The sequence below is a fragment of the Oryzias melastigma genome, linkage group LG16, assembly GCF_002922805.2.
Source record: "Oryzias melastigma strain HK-1 linkage group LG16, ASM292280v2, whole genome shotgun sequence".
NCBI lineage: Eukaryota > Metazoa > Chordata > Actinopteri > Beloniformes > Adrianichthyidae > Oryzias > Oryzias melastigma.
Window position 1 is genome coordinate 13,255,299 of NC_050527.1, and position 12,118 is coordinate 13,267,416.

The 12,118-nt window shown below is 37.1% G+C and overlaps 1 protein-coding gene across 1 annotated transcript in view; it reads left to right on the top strand.

Moving 5' to 3' along the window:
- Window positions 1-12,118, top strand: part of LOC112143376 (RNA-binding motif, single-stranded-interacting protein 3) — a gene marked incomplete at its 5' end in the record, with an annotated part of 132,425 nt that overhangs the window by 43,165 nt on the left and 77,142 nt on the right. The window contains 1 exon segment of the mRNA XM_024267305.2: window positions 1,641-1,813. Within this exon segment, the coding sequence (XP_024123073.1) occupies window positions 1,641-1,813 (173 nt within the window).

Genomic DNA, 12,118 nt, shown 5'->3' on the forward strand with positions numbered 1-12,118 from the left:
ACACATATACACACGTCAACACAGAATTTTTTATTGAGAGCGGTTGCTTGAATGTGTTTTGTTGAGGGTGGCATTAGTGTAGCTTAAGGTCTTGTCACATAGCCCCGTTGCAAATTTTGTGTACATTGCACGGTGGGAAATTGGTCATACGTGAATTTACATTGAAAACATTAGAAAAGTTCTGGTCTTTTTCTTGAAAATTTCACACATGTATCACAAATTAACCATAATAAAACCCCAGAATTTTTGCTTAAATAAATTGAGTGGAAAATATCTTACCAAGTGAAACAATGCGGAGCTCAAAGACATAACCTTGATTAGTTGTTTTAGCTTATTGTAATCTCTTACTTCTATTTTTCAGCTACTTAACATTTCCGGATTATTCTGTAAAATAAACGAATGGGAAAGAATTTCTCTCCTGTGCATCACTATCTTTTGCACATCTTGTTTATTAAAATTGAGCTCTGTTTGTATATTTTTGACACAAAGAAGCATTTCTGCAGTTCTTGCAAGTCTCTTATACGTAAGCTCAATCCTGCTAATGCTATTTTTTACGTGTGACAGTTGTATGCCAGTGTGTGTTGGGGGACACATACAGGTAATGGATTAATATCAGAGCTGGTTCAGGCTGCACATGGCTCCGTGGTGACAGCCTGTCATTATCACAAAGTGCGGCTAACACTCAGACACAAGCTCGTGCAGGCTCGACTGGCTGTTTACACATTCAGATACCATTCCACCTACACAGGCTTTCTTTTGTCATCTGTTTTTCCTCTCTTTTCCATTCACAGTCTCCCTGCCTTGTTCAGAAGTTGTTCCATCCGATGTCGTTCTGCTATGGAGATTTAGACCCTAGGCTGGCCGTTTGGCTCAAAACATCCGCATTTTCAACACTGTTGTCATTGGAGCTATCAAGCTTGTTTACATCCTCTGAACTTATCCTAATAGTTTGCCTTCGGCAAAGCATGGTTGGGTGCTCTATCAGTGCCAGACACTCATTAATCCTCACACTGCCCTTCCTCTCTGCCAGAGACCGGTCATCTTATTAAGCCATTAAGTCAGTATTGAGCTGTATAATTGGACAGCAGAGGCCAATATGAGATGTTTCAGTGAGTTAAAGGGTGAAGCAGCACTCCGGCCAGAAGGAAACTGCAGTAGAAAACACAACTCCCATTCATTTGATTGTAATGTGTGTTCATGTTATTCTACATAACAGATGTTTCTTTCAGGACTTGACAATAAAAAATGTTTCTACTTCCCATACTGTCAGACAAGTCTTACCAGAGCTTGAAATCAATGTACACTGCAATGTTTTTTCAATCTCTTCCTTATCCTTGCTTATGGATGCATTTTTTTGCAGTTAAAGTCTGCTTTAATTGCCAACCGCTTCTAGTTCCTCATATCCTGCTCCCTTAATTGATTTGCTTCCTGTTAAATCAAGACATTTGAGAGGGGCAGGAAAGGAGAACTCAGCAGGATATGTGTTTGCTACACAGGGGATGCTTGATTTGATGGCAGTATGATTGGAAACTCGACACCTTTGTTGTTGAACTTGTGTAATCAAAAAATTAAAATTCTTTTTTTTTTTGTAATGTGAGATAAATGAAAGTGCTTTGACATTTTTCTTTTTTGGTTCACAGCAGTCCTATGCTCCTGCGCCTCCACCCATGGCTCCACCCAGCCCTAGCACTACGGGAGGAGGTGGTGGAGGTCAAGGAGGAGGGCTAGTGGAGCAACTCAGTAAAACCAACCTGTACATCCGAGGGCTGCCGCCTGGCACCACCGACCAGGACCTTATCAAACTCTGCCAGCCGTAAGTTATTCTATTCTATTCCATTAACTGCTGCTACAACTGCTGAATGGTTCAGTCTGGCCTGTGATATCTCGCTTTGCGTGAGCAGGAGCAGCGACTCCAAATAATTTACATTTGCTTCTGACCCCTGTGTTCTTCCTCTCTGCTTCCTCTGAGGAAAAATAACACAACCCCGCTGGGCCGAACCCATCCGCTCTCTCTCCCACTCTGCGTCCCCCACGCACGCAGGATTGACAAGCGCATCCCTCCATCCATCATCTGCAGTGTTAAATTCCTCTGTCATTGACAGATTTTTACACCATTTTTTTCTTAAGGTGATGCCAATAAAACTGGAGGATTAGTACACTATTTGATAACTGCAATGACATAAATGATGGATTTTATGATACTTTTTTCAAAGTTGAAACTACTTTGTTTTTTATATTTAATTTAATGATCCAATATAGTAAAAACAAAAAATATAGTATGGTGCTCCTGAAGGCCCCTGTTCCACTCCTACAGCTTGTAAACATGCACTAAGGCTGGGTTGATAAAATCGATTAATCGATTTGAATCAATTTAAGTGATTCATAAAAATATTGATCGATTTAGTACATACAGCTTGATGCTAATGTTTAATGCTAACGCTCGGGCGACCTAAACATACATTGCTGACTAAATGAACATCTTTATAAACTCACAGACATGAATTTTCCAAACTCTTTTAAAGACATATTTTTAAATGACCGTTTGTGGTCTAAAGCACCGTTTTTTTCTCACACTTTCTTCTTCTTCTTCTTGAAAAAAGTGTAATGCTATAGCACGATCGCCACCTACTGGCCAAACTGAAACGCCCTCCAGGAGAAGCAGAACAATGTTTACAATGTTAATGATCTGAACATTTTTGTCAGAGCTTCTCCTTTTGAGAAACTTAAAGATAAATGCAATTCAATTTGTTATTTTTTATGTCAGTAAACAGAAGTGGAGGCACTTCTAAAGATACCTGAGAAGAGCCTTAATAGCTAGATATATGAAGTCAGTCGGTCGATAAAGTCAGTTTTTTTTGTTAGCTACCACTGGCACTTTGGTGAACCTTATCCAGTAATCAAGACATTTGTTCATCATGAGCTTGAAAGAAATTCTCCAAGTTATGTGTTTCTGACCTTTAGACAGAGACCAAGCAGACTCATACTGCTCTGTGATGTGTTCTAAATGTGGAAATGTCAAAAGTGGCACAAGCTTTTCACTGGATTGTTGCACTTGTGTACTTTGTTGATGGGAGTAATACTGATCATATCTCTTCTAAAGCATTGGTTTTTGGAGCATAGAGTTTCAATTATCAACAAAATGATATATTTTTTTTTATTGCTAATGGTATTACTATAAATCATCATAGCCGTGCTGCTTCGAGATCAGAGTGAAATATGGAAAATGATAAAATGCCAGGATGGGCGCTGCTTGCCATTCTCTGTTTGCTGCAGGCTACTTGTACTCTAGTGTTGTCCTGCAGGCTTTTGGAGAAATAGGGGGCCAATAAAATTTTAATTAGGGGGGCTAGTCAATGAGCCCGGTAGCCGGTAACATTTATGAAAGGTCACTAGGAGAGGGGTGGTTTGCACATATGGGTGGATGGTTGGGAGCCAGCGTTGTTTTCTGTTTTTTGGAAAAAGTCCCTTGCTGTTGTTACATGTGCTCACAGAACTACTGCTCTTTCAACTCAATCTTGTCCTCGGCCATCCCTTTCATCCTCCTGTCCATGCACCCCTTCTTTTCTGTCTCTCGCTGTCTGTGTGCCAGTTCACAGAGTGTCAGTAAAAAGTGCTGTTGTCAGCTGACATTTCCAATCACTCCACGAGTCGCCCAAACTATGGACACACTTTTAACGTCTGGGGACAGAGCAGAACGTGGGCAGAATCTAGAGTGGAGCACAAGGACAATTTCTCTGACACTCCCAAGCTTTAACTCAAAAATCTATCTATCTATCTATCTGAAGTGTCGTATTTATTCACAGAAGTAATAAACATTTGAAAATTGTTAAATGAGGGGAAGTGAATAATTGCCGTGTGTGCCCAGTTGGAATTGACTAAGTCTTTCTTGTAACATAGCTGTGAAAGAAAGAGAAAGCCAGAAGCAAGACTCGTAAGAATTTCGCTGCTAATACATTTTTCACCAAGCTTCTTCCAACGATGTGCTAGTATTGAGTAGCAACAGTCCAGTGTGAACACTTTATGCAAAACGAATGTTCAAGAATGCGGATTCAATAAAGCCCATTTAGCCAATACTCAAGCGCACACCACACGCCCTGTGTAAATGTAGTGTAATGTGTTTTAGCGTCTTTTTCCATATGTCCTCATTCTTTATCTTCTCCACTTTTGACATAAATCCAAACACCATATGTCTGTTGTAAACCAAAGACCTATGGCTTATTTACCAGTAACCAAGATGTAAAAACAAAAGGAGCCAAATGTTTAAATTGCTACTGAAACAGAAAGAAACACTAAATATTTATACATAGATTTATCATAAGAAGCTCTATATTGTTTTTTTTGGCATTGAATACGTCTAGTCTTAAAGCTATCTAAAATAATCACACTATATTGCATTTTAGTCTTGGATTTACACCAAGGTGTATTTTTTTCTATCACTTGAAGACTTTTAAACAGGGAAAATTCTAAAGACTTGCAGCTAAACTCTCCCTCTGTGTTTGTCTGCTTGAGTCTAACTGGCAGAGAAGCAGAAAAATGAGGGAAATGTGAGATACAAGACAGCAGTATTGGATCCCCAATTAGGAGATACCACATACAGATGCTGCCTGTGTAGATGCTGAAGCTGCTGCCCTTAGACGCAAGTTAACACGCACCATCCCGAGACACAGCATTGCATAAGGCTTTAAATGTCTACTTAATTTATACATAGAAATCCCACAAAAGTGACTCCTATGTGTGTGGTGGTTGTTGTTTCTCAAGGACATAACGAAAAAAAACAATGATGGTCCTTTGGAAACTGTCATTAAAGCTTCACGTAAACAGACATGTATATCCACACAAAGAAAACTTGACAGATTTTGGTCCAGCCTGTCAAATTGTTGACCTGCATGTTTCTCATTGACATTTATCTCAAAAACCTGTAGTTATTCAGAAATGCTGTGAGAATGGCATCCTCTGTATTTTACTGGAAGATATAAAGACTTCAATGTTTAATGCAGATTCCAAGAACTTTTATAATTAATAAATATTCTTCTCAAAAAGGATATTCATCCTGAAATACTCCTCTTTATACTACTTGCACCCAGTTTTGCAGGGAAAAATATTGTTTCCTTAAATATTTTGGTGCAATAGATGCTGTAAAATCTAAATGAACAATTTTAATGAGGGCAGAGAGGAATACCTCATAAGAAAAAGAGGAAGACCTCATAAGTAAGCAACTTTAAAGACAATCAAAATAGACACTTCCATAAAAGTAACGTTTTAAGAGTGATTTTTAAAATGCAAACATGGGTGTAAAATCAAAGATTCTAACCATAGCTCTTAATCACATACAATCGCGATCATTTTAATATTTGTTTTACCCTTCTTTGGCTAAATGCATCATTAAAGTCTCCTATATGTAATTCACGATAGTAAAAAATATTACATATTTTTTATAATTACAATTTTAAATGTTTACATATGATGGATATAGTCTGAAATATTCACATGAACTAATGTACTGTAGAAAAGATTGCTGACCATTGTAATGCAACAAAACACCACTGTGTTTAAAATGATGAAGAACAGGGGCTGCCACAAAAAATATTTTTAATAGTCGACTAATCACCTATTATTTTTCCGATTAATCGATCGAACGGGTCAGGGGTAAACTAGGTATAAAACAAACATCTTAACCATCATTAGCTTTAAACTTGTAGTGTTTAAGCTATGAGCTAACTAAAAATAAAGACAATTTGGACAACACTTTATTAAACCTTTAGTGAATCATACAACTTCTTTCCTTCAATTGTTTCTGGCATTAAAAAAATACTTAAATCAAATTTGGTTGGTAACTGAAACAAAGGAACTAATTTTCACAAAAGATAAAGTTTTGGTCTCATTGACTCAAATATAACAAAAGTACCATTTGTCATGCTGAGCGCTCAGAACTGTATTCAACTTCACTATATTCTGACTCCATAAAATTCCAAACTGTACAATGTTCTTGCTTGATGCAGGAAAGTTAGCATTTCTAGAAGTATAAGTTGCAGGGTTACATTTAGCTAATATGTTTGTGCTAATGCTAGCTTATCTTACCTAGACGATAATCCATCTTCACCGTCATCATACTCAGTCACAACATGCTTCCTCACTGTAGTGCTGCCATGGAACCCAAGTTCTGCCTGTATTGCATTGGACCTTTTTGTTATGTTTTCCTCTTTCAAGCTCTGTTGGGGTGTTTTTATGGTACCCCAGTCTTTCTAGAACTTCCTGTGACATCACTACTGACCTGGATGAGCAATACTCTGCATATGTGTCAAAGACGATGGCAGATGTGGCATTGGAGAGCGTGCACGATAGTTTTGAAATATAAAAAAAGGCTAATCGACTATTAATTTAGTCGTTGACTATTTTAATAGTCAAAATAGTAGTGATTAATCAACTAATTGTGATAGCCCTACAGAGGAAGTAAATTCTAGGTGACCTCATATTACATAAAAGCCAGGATTTTGACTACATATTTGACTATATATACACAACAGTCATCAGTAAAAAATAAAATAAATTAAAATATCCAGATAAAAAGATGAAAAATATATGTTGTTGTTTTTATTATTATGATCATGATTTTTAGTCTACAAGTAATGACTGGGATTAAAACCTTCAAGTCATATAGTTTGAAAGTTTTACAGGAAATCCTCAAATCTGTAGTTTGATCCTTACATTTTTAATTCAATTAAATGAAACCTCTGATAAATTAAAAAAAAATAAAAATCACACATTGGATGTGAATTCTTAGATGGAGAATGGACTATGAAAAAAGCTGTATCAAGCAAAAAGTCTGTTATTTCATTTGACAGCTTTTTTCTCAATGTGACAGGAGGGAACTTTTGACTTTCTTCTACCAATATCCTAGTGCATAGTGCTCTTCTCGCAAAGTGGTTTTCATATTTATCGTGAACTTTATATGTCATTTTTAACTTTTACTGTAAGTGTAGTTGTACAGAATATGGAAAAAAAACAGGCAATTTAGACTTGGTTTGTTCAAAGTCATGACGATGGAACATCAGGAACACTCTGACTTCGACCATCTGCTTTCCCTTTATTGCTTTGCGGTATTTTTTTTTTAAGTATTCCAGTAGTTTTATGAATATCTCACATGTAACTGCCTTTATGTGAATTGCAGGTGGGTGTTATTTCAGTTCACTTCAGGCTTCGGCTAAAATCAAGGGAAGGCTTCCAGCTGGGTTCAGAACAGGACATTCTGCTCTCTCCTCTCGCATTGTTCCTCGGCCTCTTCAGCCTTCTTACTTCATCTGATCTGTTAGCAATATTTTATTTAGGCTTTTCCTCACACAAAGTAGATTGTTCTGGCTCTCAGGATTAAATGGAATACATCCACTAAGCCACATTTTAGACGATACATCTCTCTGGATTGTGATGGATTATTTGACATTTTGTTCTTACTAACCTTTCCTACTTCTTTGCTTTAGTTTAGCTTTTTTGATTTCTTGAAATTTCTTAAGTCTAGAAGAAATTGTTGAAAAAATAATTTGTGATCTGGGTTTTACAGAAACACTGTTTAGTGCGTTTAGTTTTTATGTCAAAAAGACTGTAATTCCTATAAGTTGTGAGGGTTTCCGGGCAGCTATTCTGCATATTTTATTGTTTCTAAGTGAATACACTAAAATTATTAACAATTGGGAGATGAACACCCTAAAACCAAAAAAACAAAAAAAAAGACTTTTGATGCTTTACATTTTTTGGTGGGGACAATGCATAAAAGTTGACATTAATTAATTGCATATTTTCATATGGCACTCAAATGTACTGGATTTTTTGGACTAAAAATCACCCAGAATTTAAGAGGTAAAGACAAAAAAAAGGAAAATAAAGAAAAAAAAAAGTCATATATAAGTCGTACTGGAATATAGGTCGCATTTATTTACTAACATATGAGAACATGAATTTTTATAAAGGCAAATCATAATAAATCATAATAACAGAATAGATAACAACAATTGATTAAATATATGAACGCTTCACTGCTGTAACACTTTGATACTTCTTTAGCATCATAGAAGGAATCTAGTATATTAGATCAGATATCAGAAGTCAACTAAATCACTTTAAATCATTAAATCTGTTGAATTTTTAATGATCTATGTCAAGTCTAGTGTAAAGCAACATACACACTGAGTATGTGATGCCTCTTCTAGAACATGCTAGATGGGCATTCTTGAATGAGCTTTTAGTATATGTTGTTCACACAAGTCTGAAACTAGCACATGTACCTTGGAAGAGGCTTGGTGCAAAATGTTGAAGTGGTGCAAATCTCGCGAATCTTTCTTCGGGATTTTTCAGATATACAAAAGACTTGGTGTCATATAATTTGGTAAGGGCACAAACTGCAAAGTTTAATTTCTCCTTCATAATCAATTTTCAAACAGTTTGCACTTCCTTTAATTAAAAAATAAGTAACCAATACATCACTACCAAATCCCAGTCACTGATTGGTCAAATTTTAAATGGATTGAGCTTTAGCGTAAGTTCAAGGGCGGCACGTTTTGTATGTGGAGACGGTTTTAAAAACTTGCATAGCAACATGTAAGGATGAGAGTTTAAAATGCATTTACATAGACCTTTTATGAAAATTGTCACTCAAAAACGCATTTCTGAGCTTAGTGGAAAAGTAGCTTAAGACTGTACGGCACTTCTTCAGTAACAAATACTGATTCACACAACAACAAGGCCATCTAGTTGTTGTTGCCATTTCTTCTAAAAAGTCCCAACTCAATCCGAATTCTTCCCCTACAGCTTTTCCCTACCCCTATATTTAGCCCTCCAAACGGAGAGTTATAGAAAGTAGTGTCTTCAAATTCGGATGACACTCGCACTCGATAACGTCATCAATAGTCGCGGATAATTTAAGCTAACAAAAATAGTCAGCTACATTGGAGCCATCAAGTCGTACAGTTTTGAACCAGATCCCAGTTCGGACGAGGAAAACAAAGACGTACATAGAGCTATAATGCTAGCAGTAATGCTAGCTTGTGGCCTACTGATTGTTGTTTGTACGTAACAACAACCTTTTTTCACACTGCATTTTTTCTTTTCTGCTCCTGATTCACTGTAATTTGAATAAAAAAATATTCAGAAATTCCATCTTAAACTTACTTTACTTTATATATGTCCTCCATCACGAGTAAAATGCCACAAAAACGTCTCAAAAACACAATTTTCATTGAATGAGTCTTTAAACTTCAAGGACTCTTAAGTCATTGCAGTCATTTGAAAGCTATTCAAGTCATTTAAACTTGAAAAAAAGGGGAAAAATTTGATTTTTCTCCGCTGATTTGTAGATTATAAGCTGTCTTGTCTTTTATGTGGGATAACAACCTTTTAAAGTCTTTTTTGTGTCTTTATTCCATATGTCGCCCTTCCAAATAGAGTTGAATTTGAGGCTGTCAAGCAAACTAGTGTAAATTATTCTTCTCACTGACTGAAGCAGTCGACTGACAGATACTCTCTTGGTGGTGACAACTAAATGATCTCTTTTTTATTAAACACCTCTTACTATCTCTCCATCTCTCCCTGACTGGTGCACTTCCGTTTTGCCTTTTTCTTCGCGCCTTTTATCTCTCGACTGTCTCATCTCGCTTTCCTTTATTTCCCATTCCTCTGAGTCTATCTCCTTCTTTCTAAACCTGTTCAGAAAGTATTCAGACGGAGTTGTTTCTGTCTCCGCCTCCCTCCTCACGCGCTTTGATCCATCTGTAGGAGAGGGAATATACTTCCATCCATCACCTGGAGTGATCAGCCAGTCAGCCGGCTTGTCAGTGTGTCAGTCTGTTTGACAGTCATTCAACCAGCCAGTCAGTCCTTGTGCAGTAGCGCGAACAAATTAATAAGAACATTTCAGCCACAAAGCCAGACAGTGATCCAGGCTGATCTGTGCGAGCCAAAAGCCCCTTTTTTTCCTCCCTTTTCATTCCTTCTCTCACTCCTTTCCTCTTTCTAGGAGTGCTAAAGGACTGGTCTGATAAGAAACATTATTACCTTATTTCTCTGAGAAGCTGTAGAATAAAAGTAAAGTGAAGGGGGGGAAATCGGAGGAACAAAGGGAGACCCAGAGGTGTCAGACAAAGAGAATAACATATAGAGTAGCAGACAGGACACATTAACAGTTGGCAGACAGAGCAGACAGATGGGGGTAAAGAGGCTGTGTGTTCTCCTGTTGGCTCCTTAAGTAGGGTTGGGTGCCATACACATTTCTGGTTGTTGTGATAATTTATAGGCAAGTACTGTCTGTGTTTTCTGGCCTCCAGGAGCAATTTGAACAAAAAAAAAGTTAATCTATTCACCATATTTATAGCGGTTTTTACTGTGCCTACATTTTTCCCAATGGAAACCAACCCTGAGGCTAAACGAAGACGGCTCTCCTTTACAGACATTAGTTGAAGTGTTCAATCAGTGGTTCATTTACCAAACCATTCCAGTTCTGGTCAGAAAACGCAAGGTTCTACTCCACTTGACATCCACATGTTTTATTTACAGTCTAAAGACCTTCAGCATTCCCCCGTTTCAGACCGTTCTGTCCTCCCTCTTTGTCAGAAGTTACTGAGAACATGCAGTCGCTGCTTTGAATGTGGCTAATTGCAGTCAGCTAGTGTGTAATCATGACACCAGGTGAGAGCCTTCTTCAAACTGCCTATTAAAGGCAAAAAAAAAAAGCACCTTTGTTGTGCATCGGCATCCCACTTGTAGGTACAGAGGTGGAATAATGGGGTTGACGAGCCACTCATGCGTCTCGGAGCCAGCGGCACAGGTAGTCACAGAGTTTAGCGTTATAAGTGCCAGACAGCTTGGCAAGTAATTTAAATTCAGTTGTACAAGGTTTTCTTTAAAAAAAAAAAAAAAAAAAAAGGAATTGACTGTACAAAAAGGAGGAGCGGAGAGGTTGGTGTTAAAGAAGGAAAGTGTGGAGCAGAAGGATGCTGATGAAGGTTGGATATTTAATTGGCATGAAAATGATTTAACACCTCTGGTAACAAATAAACAAGTGGCACATTTGGATGGTTATGCCTATAGAACGATGACAATTCACAATTAGCTGACTTAACCCTTCATACCCTGACCAAAGAAATAGTTTTCATTAAACTATTGAAGTCTGAAGCTTTATTTTGGCCTTAAGGCAAAGTGAAGCACGATACTACGTTTAATTTAAACAAAATTAAAACAGGGTACATTTCTTGCATCAAAAATCAGCCAATACATTGAATATAGTTATTCACAAAACCGTCATGAGGAGACTATTAGACAATCCTGTTTTTATAGTATTTAGTGCAACAAGTCAAATATGGACTACATGGCCTTATTGCTTGAGTTGCATGCATGTTTTTACACATTTCTACAAACTCGCTATGAGTTCAATGGTTCATTCGTCAAGTATTGGACCAGGGGTCTGAGACCTTTAACACCAAAATAGCCACTTGGTCCATTTCCATGCTGATCAAACCCCAACAAGAGACGCCAAGTCTCACTTGACCTTTTGGAAAAATACACTTTATATATATCTATGTGGCCAGAAAGCTTTTCACTTATAACATGTACATTTTAAATATTTACAATAATTAAATTATAAAAAAGTTATGCTTTTTTATAAATAACTATGAGGGGCTGTACGGTTCAGAATAAATAACATCTTGTACGGCCCCTCACAAATAACAACTCTTTACTGTTGATAGAAGCACAGACAAGTTCCTTTCAAAATAAAATACATCCTCAGCTTCTTATGCTGCAGCAGATTTACTCAAAGTAATAACCCTGTTAAACATGGCATCTTCTGTCATTACAACAGTAACTAGATGCTATTGTGCTGTAATGAGTCGCACCTGAAAAATCAACATGAGCCATTCCAAGTCACTCAATAGCTTTGTTGCTTGCAGAACTGCTTTTAGAATTTTACTTTTCTAAATATTCATTGTGTGTGGGGGTCATGGGTTGCGTGTGTTAATGGGGAGGTAAAGGGTGAGCTTGTTTTTTTCTGTTTTAATTTATTTATTTATCATTGTTTTTTTTTCATCTGTTTTGTTTTTAACTGTACATCTGTGCAAGTATGAGAAATTCTGTTTTA